We start from the raw sequence: 17,628 nt of genomic DNA on the forward strand, positions 1-17,628 counted from the left end.
TAGCTGCCCCTCCCCTCACTTTACAGATGAAGAAAATAAGGCCCACGGAGGTTAAGTGATTTTTCCCAAGGTAATTACAGAGTAAGCATCAGAGGCAGAATTTGAACCCCGGTCCTTTGACTTTGATAGAACCAAGGACGTGGTTCTATGTGCCACACTATATTTCCAGTCCTTCCTGTTTCTCTGGAGGGGCTAAAATGCTTGTCTAAGATTAACTCTCCCAGAGAACAGGGGACAAATAGGCAAGGGTAAGCCCTGCCTGGATCTGTAAGGTTAGAGGGAAAAACTCTTACTTGCTGCTGGGGAATCCAGACATCTATGCAATTTATTTCTCTCTGTCAATTGCTTCAAGTGACTGACATGTTTACTAGAGATCCCTGAAGCAACCTCAGCCGCTGTCCATATGCAAAGAACACAGGATCTTTCTTTGGATGTGTTTTGGATTATTGACATATTTTTAACCCACTGTAAATACAGTCAGGGTTAAATATAACACTTTAAGCTTATTCTGAACCAAGAGAGGGCAAGGGAAACATTGTGGATACTTAAGACCAAATTCAAAAAGCTCAATCGCTGTGATTTCTTACACCTTTCAGAGTTGTTTTATGAGTTTCTTTGCCTTAAGGATGTCAAGGAAGGATTGAGTTATTAACTTATTCTTTGTAAAAAGAGAGTAATAGTTTTTCAGTCAAAGACAACTCTAAGTCCTGGAATTAAACCATTCCAAAATGGGCCGTCAAGCCACCAGCTGAATATGGAAAAACATAAGCTTTTGGAAGGAAAGAACCTTTGCAGTTTTGAAGCCATTAGGTGAGTGAGCAAATCTGAAAAAAACAAACGAAGCAAGTAATTAATGATGCATTATAAAATGGCTGCCGGTATTAGGTTCCTGGAAAGAAATGAGTTTGAAATGGCCATTGGAATTTTGTAGTTCTCCAGGGCTCCAAGAAAAATCTTTAGGATTTTTTGCAAGTGAAAGTATTCTTCAGGTCTATTGCAGATATGATTACCCACTTCTTCAACTAGCTGACTACTTCTGGAATACAAACAGTTGGAGATTGGAAGGGCAGGGGGCCTTGACTGCCCCACCTCTAGTGAGTGAGTGTAGATCATCAGAGCCATGGGCTTAGAGGTAGAAGGACCCTTAGAGACTTCATATTCAGGAAGGAAAAGGGGGAGGAAACTCTAATGAGTGACACTGTCACCCTGGGCAGATGGCAACAGGAAACAGCATGGAGGCACCCCTTCCAGTGTCTCAAGCTCCATAGGTAGACTAATGCCTCTGACACGCAAACAGATGCTCACTCTTATCCTCAGGCTCCAACCACTTTATTAGGGCTTAAACTTGACCGTGGCATTAGTAGAAGTCTGGCCCATTACCTGTGGGGCAAGGCAATGTGTAATCAAAAGATCAAAGTATTATCTGAGTTGCCTCATAAGGAATTACGAATAAGGGGCAGGGACTCAGGAAATTGAACTCTGTGCCACATCAGGCACATGTCTAGGAAATGGGGAAATGCTTAGTCTTGGGGTCAGCTGAGCCTCCATATACATGCATCCTGGGTCGGGGGTCAGGGCCATACTTGTCAAACCAGTTTTCACTAGCACGTAATACAGTTCAACTCTCTCATTTTAAAGATGAGGAAACAGGCTCAGAGAGGACGTTCCCTGACCAAATTCGGCTAGTAAGTGGCAGTCAGAAGGAACCTAACATTCCTTCCACTCTATCAGATGTTTTCCTGGAAACCCAACCCCTCTCTCTTCTGACAGGTAACAGTGTTCCTCCAGAATAGGCTCCATACCAGTGATCACATCAACCTCCTATGGAAATAAAGTTCTTGAGGAGAGCTCTATCCTGGTGGCAGTGAAAGAAGGGGACACTTTCCTCTCCAAATCGCGTAGTTTTTCCCCTTTTGCTGGGGCTGATAGAAACATGCCACACTACTATTGTTTAATGCCACACAGATGTTTAATGCCCTCAAATGTAACAGGGTTTTAGGGTTGACACCTCTCTTGTGCAGCCTGTATAGGGAAAACACCCTCACTTCTAATGAATGGTTCGTACTTTCATTAATCCTCATCCTGCATTCTAAGGCAATCATAGAGTATTATTATATATCCTCATATATGACACAAATTTTAAAAACTCAATAATCAACTAGCTTTGAGCCCCCACACTATTAAATGTCATTTATTAAACTGGAAAAACATCTTTTCTCCTAACTTTTTGCTCATCTCTCTAATCAAACTACTGAATATCCTAGGCCTAAATAAATATTAAGGTTAGTGCTATAAAATTTATACAACAAACAACAAAACAAATACAAGTTAATTATTTATAACACATTAGCTATGAAAAAGAAGAAAGTGTCATAGGTCAACAGTAGTCAAATGAGGAAGGCATAACACTCCCATATCACCAAGACTATTTCAAACAGGAAAGTTGGGGCAGAGCTGGGACACTCTGGGTAGAATTGACCAGCGAGGGATCCATCTATTGGCTCTTTAGGCAAGGACAGCATAAAGTATTCTTTGGATATTGGCAAGGGGCTCCTGAGACCCCAGAGAGACTTCTTACCATCTGCTTTTAACTTTCCTGATAGTGGTTTTTATCTTCCTGAACTGCTTTCACACGAGGGCATTGGAATACATTTCTTAGTACAAGACTGCCTGATTCCTCAGTGTCCAGATGTGAAACTCAGACACACAGCCTGAGCCCCCTCGAAGTATCACTACTACCACTTACTTCCTCAGTTCCGGAGACAGTGTCACCACTCTGCTGTCTCAGAATACCAATCAAAAATAAAATTCTCAAGAATTCTCTTTATAGATGCTTCTTGGTAAGAGTTAAAACAGTTCTCAAGAGAGTTGTCCTAATTCTCTCTGTACTTCAATCACTCAATTTCTATCAGAATTAACAGATTATCCTGAATGAATATACTCACTGTGTCTCAAGAGCTCATTTCCTCTTAAAGATACAGTATCCCAGTTCCATGGGATAGGATATTGAAGCTGGTGTTATATTTCTAATATGTAGCAGGCAGTAAAGTTTATTTCTCACCTCGTCACCAAAATCTTAATAACCATACTTCGCTGTTCTCTACAGCAACGTACTACATTGTGATTCAACATAAACCATGTTTTAATACTTTTAGTTCCTAATCAATATAACCTTGTGGCCATTTGTTTATGAGTTTTCAAGGAGGAAAAAGCTTATGATTTAAATATTTCTGGAAAATATCCTTAAGATATTTTAATCCTACTATAACTAACGTATACGTATGTCACTTTAAAGTTTGCAAAGAGCTTTGCATAAAATCATCTCATTTTATCTTCACAGCAACCATGTGCAATAGATTGCAGCTATTATCACCATTTTACAGATGAGGAAACTAAGTCTGAGATGGGGTAAATGACTTATCTGAGGTCCCTGAGCTAGCAAGTGTCTGGGGCAGGATTCAAACTCTGGTCTTGACTTTCAGTGTTGGGCTCTATCCACTAACACATTTAGCTGCCCATAATGTATTCTACAGCAACATATTTCAATACCTCGGTTGCTCTACTACCAACTTATTTAGAACAAATATCCATAGCTATCACAATGTCATCACACTGGTCTGTCCACACTATTCTGAATTAAAAAGAAAAAACCAGCTGTTCAGAACACATATGTGCTGAAGGAGTCACGTTAGAGGTTATCTGGGTGTAACTTCTCATAACAGGATTTGGCTCTGTAAGTAACAAGAGGTTAGAAAGAATAAATGAATCAAGGTATCACAGATCTGAATCCCTAAGACTGCTTATTTAATTACAGGTGTTCATGGCAGCCTTTATGTATCCTGCCTGCTAATAACTGTTAGCCAGAGATGACCAGAATCCCTGTGACCTCTCTTCACAGTCCATACGTAAAGCTAATGATTCTGATTCTCTTCTTTACATTTTCCTACCTCTCTGGTCTGGAAGACTGGCTAAGCTCTTCCGTTGGATTTTACTCATCTTATCTTCTATTCTCATGGGAAGTTCCCCTTGATGACATCCCATTCTACCCTTGACCAACCTCCATGCAACAGTTGTAATATGAACTTGGGTCAATCGCTTATAAAACAACTGTTTTTATCAATATATCTCAACTGTATGTGGCCCACGGAATAGGCCAACAAAAAATTACAATTTATGCAAATATTTTGCAAAATAAAGGGCATGTACTTCTTCTGATCTTTTGAAGTAGAAATCCTCCTGAAAATAGACCAATAATTACTCAATTTCATCAAAAGCAATGGTTTATTATTGAATTTGTACTTGAAATATTCACATCTTAGATTCATTTCAACAAACATTTATTAAAAATCTACTTTGCACCAGGCACTGGTACTATGTGTTAAAGACTAAAACAAAACTGGCTCTGCCCCTCCAAGAGCTTACAATCTGCCAGCACACTCATTTTCATTTCCACAAGTTCCATTACTGTCATAACACTTGAAAACTTTATCTTTAAACGTGAAACAAGGACACTGAACATCAATTCTGTCGAAACAATGCTACAAACACTAAACAAGAAAATGCCCCGTAACAGACTCGTGATAGATTTTTATTCAGCAGAAGCAGCAAGAGTAAGAAACCTGATGCTCCTCTCAGCAATGAGATCTTGAGTGATACGGCGATGTTTACGAGTTTAGGTGGGCTGTTTGCCCTTGTCCACTGGTGAAGTTTCATGCTGTTGAGAAGGCTGAGGTTCAGTTTCCATTTCTTCTTCCAATTCTATGATGAGTGGAGCAGAAACCCTGGGAGACTGTGAAGAACTGACTGGCTCTTCTTGACCAATATCACATGTCCAGATGTTGGGTTTCATACAAAATTCAAGAGAATCAGTATTCAGGGTAGTGTTTTCTTCCAAAGAAGTTATTTTCCCACCCTCGCAATCTGCAGGCTTAGCTCTGTCCACACTCAAGTCTTCTGTCTTAGATGATGAAATCTTGTCTGATTTTGCAGAGCCCTCTGTGAGTGAATCTAAGCCAGAGGGCTGCTGACTGGGAACTGACCGGAGGACTTCTAACTCAGTTTCTTCCCCCTGCACAAGAAGTGCGGCTGATTCCAGTTCTTCTATTTCCAACCCCAGCTGACCCTTTGTAAGGTAGGTTCTCTGCAGAGTTTCAGCAAGACTTGCCAACTTTCTGGACCTTAAACAAAATTAAAGATATATTAGACAACCCCACAAAAAGTGCTTTTTTTCCTTGGGTGACAATCATGGCTTACACATTTCGAAGTGGCTCCTCCTCTGAATCACTTAAGTTATAAACACTGAATAAATTCATTATTAAGACGGAACTTTTTAAAAATATGCAAAATGTCAACACAAAGAACAGCATCCTCCCCACTCCTGACGAAAATCTCGTCCCCATCTTTCACAGAAAAACTACAGGCAGTGGCTTCAGCAAACGGATGCTCCACAGCTGGGAGATGGGGAGAGGCATACAAACGCATAACACATCCATGGCTAGAAGGCAAAATGGGGTCAAAGTGCGCATTGAGGGTTAGAGTACGCAGGTTCATCTTCATTTGTGAAAAGGCAGATACAGTCATGTGCTAATATTTCTACAACAGAGTTCAGTTGTTGGGTAAATTGTAATGTTATGCAGGTCAGAAGGTGGGTCAAATTTATAATGGTGTGAACCAGCCACAGTAAAAGTGTCAATGGCGGGACCAATATTCTCATAGGCCAAGTCAACCCTGTGCTAGAGTGCAAGAATTTCCAGAGAGCCCAGGAAACAGAAGAGGTAGGTTTGGCACAGAGCAAGAAGACTGTGAGATCAGTTGGAGTGAATTACCCATTTCTGAAAGGGCCCAACAATTCAAAAGCGTAGAAAGCATTTTTTAAAGTGTAGTTACAGAACTAACTTGGTTTATTTAACAGGATGGCATCCACACACCCAAAGTTGTACGTGGCACCAGTTACATTTAAAACCATGGCACAGAAGACCAGTGGAGATCTAGACTACATACATAACTCATTTTACAAGACCTCAGGGCCCAGCTTCCATCTTCTATTACTAATAATAGTCCTAACTGAAGCGTAGACTACAAACAGCCCAAGAAGTAGGAAATGGAAACCTTGAGAAAAGAGTCAGTGTAAATGTCTGAAATGAGCACTGTAATATTCACAAGGAGGACTGACTGAAGGCACCGAGTTTTGACTTCATAAGAACACACAAAATCTTTCATTCCTGAACTATTAAAAAAACTTTTAAGTCCATTTTTACTGCACTCCTCTTACAACATGGGCTTCAATTCGTTATAAAAGACAAAATGCCTGACTGCATACAGCTCTTCTGCAGGCCCTGCAGGGAGGCTGAGAGATGGACCACTGCTACCTGCACCCTAGAAGTCACAGCTAAACAGGGGAATTACTCATCAAAATGGCATGTCTGCAAGGAGATTTAAGGGGTATCAGGAAGTAGGGAGCCTGCTGGGGTAAAATGGATGCACAGATTAGGGGAGAGTTCTTAACTTTTAGTGTATGAACCACCGTCTCCACCACCACCCCCAGCTTTTGATGAGGCCTACAGATCCCTTCTCAAAATAACCTTTATAAATGCATAAAACAGATTATGATTACAAAGGAAACCAATTATACTGAAACAGTTATCAATGTTTTAAAAAAAAGTTAATGAGTTTCAAATTAAGAACCCCTGATACAGAATAAACAAGCTGAGCATATGTTAATCAGTGTGAAGAGATGTCTGGTGGAAGCAAACTGCTACGTGGTGACAACTGGCAGAGGTCAGGGAGCAGAGGGCAGTAGTGGCTTCCACGTCAGTCCTGTAAAGTTCAACGGCATGCACACAGATGTCTAGTTAGCCACAGTCACTCCTTATACTGCCACTGAGCCTACTACACAATGTATACTAGCATGGGAGGCAGCAGGAGGAAGCAGAGACATTTATGTGGTGCTTTAAAGTTTCCTGATGCTTTGCATATGTTACTTTATTTCTCCCTTGCAACCATCTTATGAGCTAGGTAATACACATTTCTTAAAGATGAGGAGATGGAGGCTGAGACGTTGACTTGTCCATGTTCACAGATTTAAATCCAGGTTTCTCCTGAATTCTGGACCAGAATTTTTTTCCATAATGCCATGGTGGATCCACATCATCACATTCACTTTGTCAGCTGCCTTGTTTGAATTTTATCAGCTAAGATTTACTCCCAATTATCATCCGCAGCAGAGAAACTTTACTGGGGCAGTTGAACCAAGCATAAAACAAAACCACATGAGTTTTAATTTATATGCAAATATTCTTTTAAAATCAAATCTGATTTAACAAAAATTCAGTTCTTTTACATACCAGACAGAAAGATGGACCCTTCCCATTTTAGTTAAGAGTCCCAAGTTACAGCAAGGTACTTATCTTAATTACTTCTTACTTTCAAATACTCTGTACTCCGATTTCCTTTTCTCAACTAACACCTCCAAAATTCCCAAATCATTCACCTCTAACCTTGGTTCCCAGACCCTGGATTGCCTTACCAGATAAACTAGAGAAGTGACAACCACAAACGTGGTGTCAACCCAAAGCTCCTGGACCCCAAAAAAGACAGAGCAGGACGTAGCTTCCCCACGTACTCCTGTAGTAGCAGCTGATGGAACCTTCTATGCTCCTTGAGAAAACGTGTAAAGGGACTGCTCCACAATATAACATAACATGGGCAGAAGATACTATACTACAGAGAGATAAAAGCGGCAGGCTTTGAATCAGGAACCTGGTTTTATTTCTATTTATGTTGCTCACAAGCTGTGAGACCTCCAGGAAAATCAACTCACTGTTCTGCCTCATTATCCCACATTTGTAAAATGAGGGTGACAACCACCTAACCTCCCCAGTTCAGTCAGATGTTGAGATTGCAGCTAGAGACATACACAGGATGCATTCCAAACCCCTTAGAAATGGTGCTTAGAAAAAGGCACTTTATAAACATTTAGAGTATTACTGCTATAGAAGTCCATTGCCTAAGGAATAAAAGTAAGGTTCATTTGGATTCCATTTCCCTAGACAGATCACTTAGTAATGACATCTAAAGAACAGGAAGCCATCCCCTCCAAAAAAGCAACACCACGAAGTGCATTTGGTTTTCTCAGTCATTGATAAAACCGTTAAAAGTTGGTTTTAAAGCTGCCATTCTTTATGGAGCCCATGCTGTGCTCTTTTAATGGACTCACCTCAGAAAGCACCTTCTTTAAAACAGTCAGTGTTTTCTTTATTCATTGTAACACTCACAAAGACTAGGCAACTTTCATATCAAGAAATATACGTGCAAAATAAATAACATCATTAACTAATGAACATCCTAACTAAATCTTGTAATGACAGAGTCGGAATAGCCCCAAGGGATCAGACAAAGTATACACACCGAATATTAAAAAACCAACCCCCCCCCCCAGTTATCATTATCTTTGTCTTGCCATGAGCATACACCCAGCACTTAGCATGGCATCTGGCACATAGCAGGCATTTAATAAATGTTTATTGGCTGACTGACATTAGGAACATAAGGACCTTTGCCTAATGACAATAAGTTCACTGAGGAAAGACGGGACACGACAACTAATGTGAGCTATAATGAATGCCATGTTTTTTAAAAATTCATTTAGAGCATTGTCCTTAAGTAGTGAGCTGTGTAACCTCTGCCTTGTGACCCATTTTTAAAAAGGCCTTACACTCATTCTCTCCACTTGCACCTTCAGGTCTAACCCCTCTTGTCTCCCCTCTGACCTTTCTCCACCATATATCTCCTTTCATTCACAGGCTGAATCGCCAACCTCAAGTCCCCCCCCGTGAGGATGAAAACCACCAGACACTTTCTTCCCCAGACTTGTTACATCCTCCAACTATCACATCTTCTTGCTCTCTCTCTCCTTTCACAGCCAAACTTCTACAAAGAGAAGGCTCTTCTACTATTTCCGCTCCTCCCAATCTGGCTCATGTTACCATCACTTCATGGAAAAGAATTCTCTTGGAGGTCACTAATGGTCTCCTTGTGGCTGAATTCAAGATACCCATCTCTGTCCTCATTCTCCTGAACCTGTTTACAGCATTTGACACCTACATTTGCAGCCACCCCAGCAATTCAAATCATTCCATTCAATTTAATAAACATTTATGAGACACCTAATGCGTGAAAGGCACTGTTCTGGGCACTGGGAATACAAAGACAAGAAAAAAGAGCCACATCAACTCATTTCAGGCAGAAGAGCCTGGGGAGAGAAGGGTCAGCCGAACCCTGCTGTTGGTGCTGGCTGAGCTGGATCAGGGATGCAGCTGAGGAGTCTGAGAAGGACCAGGGAAGCGAGAGGGAATTCCATGGTGGACTGCTGGCTTTGTAGTTTGGTTCAGTCCCCCAATATATCACTCTTCCCTTTCCCATTCAAAGAACCATCCCTTATAACAAAGAATAAAAGAGGGGAAAATACAGTAAAAATAAAATGGGAGAGAAAAGCAGTTTAAGAAACACATCAATCAAGGCATCACCTGCCACCTCTGCAGAGAAGGGCATGTCTGCTCAGGGGCAAAGTCTGGCCATTATATTCACAGATTAAAGTTTCTGTTGCTTTTTTTTTTTTCATTTACAAGGTTGTAGAAAATATGTCCACAATTTTCCTGGTTCTTGCTTCACTTTGTACCATCTAAATCTTCCACACGTTTTGGGATTCTTTATATTTGTCACTTCTTGCTAAGCAGTAATAACTCAGGTACTACCATCCCAATGTCTCAGAAACTCTTCAACTAATGGACAGCCAGTTTGTTTCCAGGTCTTTACTACTACCAAAAAAAAAAAAGTGCTACCACACTCTGTTGAGTATCAGACCTTTCTACCTTTTACCTCATTGGGGTACATGCCTTGATAGAGGATTTCTAGGTCAAAAGGTATAGCTTGTGTTACTTTCTAACCATAATTCCAAATAGCTTTCCAAAATAGCTGGACCAATTTAAAGTCCCACCAACAGTGGCTTAGCATGCCTGTCTTTCCACAATCTCTCCAACACTATTATAAAGATCACAAAGGCAGGAGATGAAATGAACCAAGTAGCTGACTTATTCTGACTGAAAGAGAAAGTGAAGGGGAATAATATGGAATAATCCTGCAAAGACATCTGGGAATCATATTATGAAGGGACTGAAAGGCTTAGCTAAAGATTTTGTGTTTTTATCATAAAGGCAACAGGGAACCAATGAAAATTTCTGAGCAGAGAGAGGGATGACATGGTCAGATCTGAATCTGAAGAACATCACTTTGTCAGCTGGGTGGAGAATGGTTTACGCAAATACTGGAAGCAAGGAGACTAATTAAGAGACTACTGCTGAGAGTCAAGGTTTAAGGACTAGTGAACCTGGACTGACAAGACTTAGCAGCTCACTGGATATTGGGGAGGAGAGACACGGGAGAGAGGAGGAAGGAGGAGAGAGGACAGGAAGGAGAGGACACGATAGGAGAGAGAATTGAGAACAACTTGTAAACCTGGCTAACTGGAAAGACAGTGGTGCCTGCCACAGAAATGGGGGAAATTTGATGGAGGACAGGTTTAGGAGAAAACAAAATGAGTTCTACTTTGAAAATGTTGATTTTGAAATGCATATGGGCCACTTAAGTGTTGGTAATGTAGGTAATGCTGGTAATGTTCAGGAAAGAGATGAGAGCTGGAGATAGAGACATGGGAGTCTTCTGCATAGCAATAAGACTGAACTCATGGGAACTGATGAGACCACCAAGGAACTGTAGAGCGAACAAACCTCAGACTAGAGCGGGGGGGGGGGGAGGACTTACTTTGTTTGATCCTCACAAAAACCCTGAGAAGAAGGTACTATTATTATCCACACTTCACAGATGAGGAAACTGAGGCTGAGAGAGGAGACATGATGATCCAGGGCCATGCACAGCTGACAGATATTGGGGCAGGATTCAACCTCAGGTCACCCCGACTTCAAGTCCAACATTCTCCACTAAGGGTCCACCCCTGGCTGCTCTGTTTAACCATTCCCCGATTTTACAGCAGGGTCTGTGCCACATTATCTTTGTATTCACCTTGACTCATGCAATGCCTTTCTCATGGCAGGCAGTTAAAAATGTCTGTCAAAATGAGATGCTGATGGGATTATGGCTATATTTGAGGTATCACCGTTTTAGGGTATGACAACATAGCCCCCAATTATACTTTGTGAATATTCTGTGAGAGGTTAAAAAAACCAACCACCACAAACCATACGGATCTAGCTTCTGCAGCACACCCTTAACAGGGCTGTGTTGATATCCATTTATTGCCATTGTTTTAAATTTGGTGTGTAGTTTATAAGAAAATTGGACCACAGATTTATTTATTGATAAACAGCCAAACCATAGTGCAAACGAAACAAAGAAATGCAGGAAAAGAAAACTGGGTAAAAATAGAAAGCATGCATCCTGTTTCTTACTTGAGAGTTTTGCCTCAGACCATCAATCAACTTTTCACCACTTCCTGCAACAGCAGGTCTACTATAAATCCTGCAATAACTGACGAGGTTTCATTTCCTCTGCCAAAAGTGGCTAACCTGCAAGGCAGACCCAGTGACACAGGAGCAGCCACTGATAATGCAATGCGTGGCTCCTACAAGGCCAAAGTGTGAAGTGCTTCTTCTCTGCTCAGTGATCTTTAAAGACCTTTATACTCTATTTCCTGGGGTTATTCATAACACAGAGGTGGGGGGGGTAGAATTATGTTTATTAAGCATGAAGTAGAAAAAGTAATGAGTGTACATTCCTGAAACTGTCATACAGGACTGAAACATACTGTTCAACCTGCCCCAGTTAGCTTAAAGTATCTTTAGGAAAACCGTGTTGTGCTGTGCGCAGAACTCAGCTGAGTGCTTTGCAAAGCCTACAGCGCTATACAGATGTATCTGAATGGCATGTGAGGTTTTTCTTTTTCAATGCATAATGAAGCCGGTCACAGTGGTGCATGCCTGCATCCCAACCACAAGGGAGGCTGAGGCTGCTGGGTCTCTTGAGCACGGAAATTCTGAGCCAGTCGGTGGGCTGTGCCAACTGGTCTGCACTAGGTTTAACATCAATATGGTGCCACTACCACCCCCACCCCCGCCAAGAACATGAGTGGCCCCTGCACTTTCAGCCTGGTGGAAAAAGATGGGGAGACCCAAGTTTTGTTTTGTGTTTTTTTAATGCGCGATGACACACTGATCACTTTTTAATTTTTCTATTGAAAATGCCTCATCTAAGACTTCACCGACAATTCCACACATACCTACACTTTCTCTCTGATGCTGGAAGGACGAGCAAAGTCAAACGCGAGCAGAAGCTGCAATCAAAGCTCATTCAACCCCTTACGCACGTGTTGCTCTCCGAGGGCTGCCGTCAAAGCAGGGCACTGGCTGGGGCTCAGGCGACTGGATACTTTTTCTGATAAGAAGCAAAAGATGTCATGGCGGGATCTTTCACCTGACCAGCATGCACTAAGCATTTGCTGTTTACTCAGCCACCAACAGGGCCTATTTCAGAAAAATGTATCATTGCATATAGAAAAAGAATTCATTCCAAAAACAGTCGTACTAATAACAGTAACAAGCTTCATACTGAGGAGGTGAGGCAGGATTCTCTACAAACTCCCACTATCAGCAATCAGCCCATGATATGCAAAACAGGACAGCTGACAAACGGCATATGTATTCCATGACCACTACACGAGATTTCTTTAAGGAATGTGCTACAGCATTCACTAAAGAAGACAGCTCCCTCATTCCCAGGGCAAAAGTTCCAAAGCTGAACGGATGAATGTCCACAGGGTCTAAAGGCAACACTTCCGGAGACACAATCCAGTGGGAAGTGCTCCAAGTGGAGAGAAGCGGAGCAGCAGCAGGTCTGATGAAGGTACACGACTTAGGAAACATGGACAACGTCTCCAGAGAAGTCAAGGCTCTTAAACCTGGCTGCTAAGAACCCAGAAGACAACCTTCTATTCTCATGCCCCAATGTGGCACGAGGTTTTAGACAGGGAGTACACTTGTAAGCGTTTAACAACCAGCTCTTGGGGGGGTGGGGGTAGGGGGCAGAGAACCCATGCACGACACACTTTTCAGTTTCATCTGCAATATTAACCTTCTATCCATCACTTTCTTAAGCTCAGACCACCAACAAAACCATAAATCCAGCCCTGACCTGCAGCACTGGCCAATTTCTGAGGTGTAAATGACCATACTGAACATTTCAGAGTCTGGTTCCACAAGCTGATATGAGTGGGCTTCAGCAGACCCCTAGCTACAGAAGGCTATGTCAGCAAGTACCAACTCCTGCAGGGCCTACCAGCCTGTGAAACTTCCTGGGATGGTCCTGATAAGGAAGGCCCAGCCCTGCTCAGGAAGCAAGGTTCACTGCCAGCAGGCGGGCTGCTCAGTACTGATCCTCTGGCTACGGGGTCTGATGCAACAGATAAACACACCAAGTGGGCCTAAGACGTGTCTGGGACCACCCTTTTGCATCCAAAGTGATGAAAAAGAGAGTAGCAGGTACCAGAAATCTCACCAACTTGATATTCTCTAGATAAATTAGTTTAGGTAGTCACATTTCAAATGTGAGATCTTTGCTCAATAACTAACAAGCCCATACACGACTGGAAAAATTAAACCACGTACATATGAGCAGTCTCAATTTTAATGCAAACAGAAGAAATAAAGAAGTTGCAACCAAATAGGATGGTTTACCAGGTCTCCTAATAAAGGAGCTGGTTTCATGATGAGCCCAAACGAAACAAGAAACCTCAGTTCATGGAACACTAGGCTGTGACCCTGATAAGCACAGGCAGGTGAAACACTGAACACAGCTGCAGATTATGTCAATATCTGCCGCAGGCAGCTGACAGCGCCATAGGGCACAGAGTGTCAGACCTGGAATCAGGACCCGAGTTCAAATCCCACCTCAGACACTGAAGGCACTGAACCTCTGTTGGCCTCCATTTCCTCATCTGCAAAATGGGGACCATAACAGCCCCTACTTCCAGGATTGTTGTGGGGATCAAATAAGATAAGAGCATTTAGCACAGTGCCAATCCTATGAAGAACTTAACAAGGTACTCCAAGTCAACACACACGCTGATACTCAGTGACCTTCGCTGTCACTTCAAAGATGGGCATGGGGTGGACAAGAAAAGCCATGGTAGGAAATAGAGTCTGGAACTGAGAAATGCTCCGTTCCAATGGGCTACAGATTCTTCAGAAGCCCCATGGCTGCCTCCCATGAATATTTTCTTAAAGACAACAGAATCATTTTAAAAAATACAATTGATTATATCCTAACAGTAAACAACTGGCTGCTGACCTGGGAGCTATATTAGAACCAGCTATTGGTACACAGTCAGAACATCAACTGGTTAGGGCAAAGGTCAAAATTAACATCAAATTAGGATGAAGATAAAAAGACCACACTGTGTAATTACAAAAGCTCTAACCTGCCCTATTTTAATAAATTGCTGACAATGAAAAATAAGATGTATAAAAAAATGACGACACTGCCTCCAGCTACTACCATTTCTCAGAGCAATTTAAAGGATATGAACAAAAAAATCACCATTAACAGGAGGCCAAAGAGCTCAGAAACTGCCTCACCCAGGAGAGAGGATGAAAGCCAAGGACAGTATTGGTTCATCATTTATGCTCAGCTGCAAAACGTTAGGGAGCAGGGTGACCAAAGATAACAATAAATACTGTAACAATGTGGGCAAAAGTAGTATGGGAATAAAATGAATCTGCAAAAAACTTGCCATACAAAACCAAGTGAGAGTCAACAAAACCTCTCCAGTTTCGGGGTCACCCACCACCCCTCCTTTCCTCTTCTTTCTCTGAGCCTCAGTAGCTGACCTAGGTAGAGATCTTTATCATTCCTTGAATGGCAGGCAGTTGCTTCCTCCTCAAGTATCAGCTTCCTCCCTTTCCAGGAAGTGACTCAAATTTGTTTCTTGGATCTAGGTGTTTACTGATCTTCCTTTATTCTTTCCTCCTCTGTGTGACATTCTTCTACCCTTAACCTCCAAACACAGGTCATCAATCAATTTTCCTTCTTTTTATGCTGAAACCTTTCTTTCTGTTTTATTTTTTTTAACCATATGACCAAATTTTTTTTAATTTAACTAAATCTCTATTTCATGCATAAGCATGATGGATTTCCCCAGTTTATTGGACTTCGGCAATTTAAAAAATAAAACAAATGAAAAAACACAAGCAGCCTTGTACAGAACAGTGAAATGCCAAGAATAAGGGTAGTCTACAGTTTTACTGTAGGATAAATATATATATTTTTAAAAGCCTCCCTCCCTTTGGCTATATCAACTATAACTTCAGGTCATTACATACAGACAAATTTTTAAAATCACTTCTTTACTTCTCTAAGATCCTCAATGCTGTCATCGTCCACCTCTGGCCACTTCTCCTGAATTACATCAAAAATGTCATCTGTAAAGTCTCTCTAAATGATGATTTCATCCTCCCTTGTAAATGAAGCACCACAGGAGAATTTCTGAACAAAAAACCTTTGTGCTTCTTTCAATTTCTATTTTGCCCTCTGATTCTAAAATATCAGGGCAGTTTTCCTTGAGAATTCCTTGAAAGATGATGTCTAGGCCCTTTTTTTGATCATGGCTTTCAGGTAGTCCAATAATTTTTAAATTATCTCTCCCGGATCTATTTTCCAAGTCAGTTGTTTTTCCAATGAGATATTTCACATTCTCTTCTATTTTTTCATTCTTTTGGATTTGTTTTACCGTGTCTTGATTTCTCATAAAGTCACTAGCTTCCAACTGCTCCACTGCAATTTTTAAGGAAGTATTTTTTTCAGCAAGCTTCTGGACTTCCTTTTCCATTTAGCCAGTTTTGCTTTCTAGGTCATTCTTCTCATTGGCTTTTTGGACCTCTTTTGCCATTTGGGTAAGGCTATTTTTTAAGGTGTTATTTTCTTCAGTATTTTTTTGGGTCTCCTTTAGCATCACTCTCAGTTTTTCCTCTACTTCTCTTACTTGCTTCTCAAAATTCTTTTTGAGCTCTTCCATGGCCTGGGACCGATTCATATTTTTCTTGGAGGCTTGGATGTAGGAGCTTTGGCTTTGTTGTCTTCTTCTGGTTGTATGTTTTGATCTTCTTTGTCATCAAAGTAAGGTAATATAGTCTGACTCTTTTTGCACTGCTTGCTCATGATCCCAGCCAACTACTTGAGTTACAAACTCCTTGTTAAGGTAGCAATCTGTTTCCAGTGTGGAAAAGGTACTGTACCAAGCTTCAGGGCTTTTGTGCAGCTATTTTCAGAGATACTTCTAGAGCCTTGTACATTTTCAATTCTTCCAGGGTGCTATGATCATGGGCCTGTGCAAGCCCTTTTTTCTGTCTTGGAACTGTGAGGAGGCTTTACTTTCTACCACCATGACAAGCTCCACCATGCCAGCGCTCCTCCTCACCCCAGGACTTCCACCCAGAACTGTGACCCAGATCCAAGAACAGACAAAGATCCCTGCAATCCCCCTCTGATCAGCCACTGGATTCCCCCTCAGTCTGTGGGCCAGAAGCTTAGGAAGCAGCCACCACCCCGAGGCCAAACTTGGGGACTGGGGCTTGGACCACCTGCTTCTCTCTCTCACCACAAACACAGACTTTTCCCACTGACCCTCTAAGTTGTCTTTGTTGTTCATGGGTTGAGAAGTCTGGAAACCACCACAACTGCCTGCGATTCAGTCCTCTGAGGCCTGCTCCAGCTTTGCTGAAGCCTGTGCGCCCACGCCAAATTGCGCTCCTCTCCCCGCCCAGCGTGATAGACCTTTCCAATCAACCATCCAGGCTCTCTCGGGCTGTAAATTTGTTTCACTCTGTCTTTTTGTGGTTCTGCTGCTTTAGAATTTGTTTAAGCCATTTTTATAGGTATTTGGAAGGGTTTGGGGGACAGCTCAAGCAAGCCACTGCTTTTACTCCGCCATCTTAGATCCTCCCCCCCCCCCCAGCTTTGTGCTTCTTTAAGGTCAATCTCGAAAGTTGCAAGGCCACACACTCTTGTTACATATTTCTTCTTTGCTCTAGGAATCTTCACTATCGTAACCTTTTCCGGAACTGTCTTCTTTTTTTGTTTTGTTTGACCCCTTTCACCTCTTTTTTGCTTTTTCGTCTTCTCCTCTTTTCCTGCTGTTCCTGGGCCTTCCCCAATTCCAGGTTCTTGTTTAGGTAAATTTTCTACAGTGAGTTTTGCAAATTTATTTGGAAAATTCATTTAGCAACATCTGGCATATATTCACAGCATTCTGTTGGTAATGAACAGACTCCACAGTAAAGGACTCGAAGCGGGTAACCTGGGTCTAGCTTGGTATTGCTTTTCAGGTCTCCCTTGCAGTCGGGGCAATAGACTCGGGAAAGTCTGTGTTTGTCAGTGCATCCCAGGAGGCCTCCAGTGGCCCACGGTTTGTCACAGGAAGGCAGAAGCAGGGAAGAGCTCTTTCTTTCTGTTTGAAAAGGGACATGTCATCCCCTAATAATCTGGCAGATGGAGGGTCTTCTAAGAGCCCTTTTAGGAAGGAGACCAGCCAACACTTTTGAATGAAGCCATCGTTGTGGGCATGTC

At 42.0% G+C, this 17,628-nt stretch overlaps 1 protein-coding gene and 1 pseudogene across 1 annotated transcript in view; both read right to left on the reverse strand.

The window, feature by feature from the left end:
• Window positions 1–4,262: 4,262 nt before the first annotated feature.
• Window positions 4,263–17,628, reverse strand: part of SHQ1 (SHQ1, H/ACA ribonucleoprotein assembly factor) — a 108,136-nt gene continuing 94,770 nt past the window's right edge. Inside the window, exon 11 of the mRNA XM_021007571.2 lies at window positions 4,263–5,177. Within this exon, the coding sequence (XP_020863230.1) occupies window positions 4,673–5,177 (505 nt within the window). The 3' untranslated portion in view covers window positions 4,263–4,672. The remainder of the gene's footprint in view (window positions 5,178–17,628) is intronic.
• LOC110222553 (density-regulated protein pseudogene) lies at window positions 5,184–17,527 on the reverse strand (annotated as a pseudogene).

The sequence above is a fragment of the Phascolarctos cinereus genome, unplaced genomic scaffold, assembly GCF_003287225.1.
Source record: "Phascolarctos cinereus isolate Bilbo 61053 unplaced genomic scaffold, phaCin_HiC Scaffold_4;HRSCAF=312, whole genome shotgun sequence".
In the NCBI taxonomy this organism is placed as follows: domain Eukaryota; kingdom Metazoa; phylum Chordata; class Mammalia; order Diprotodontia; family Phascolarctidae; genus Phascolarctos; species Phascolarctos cinereus.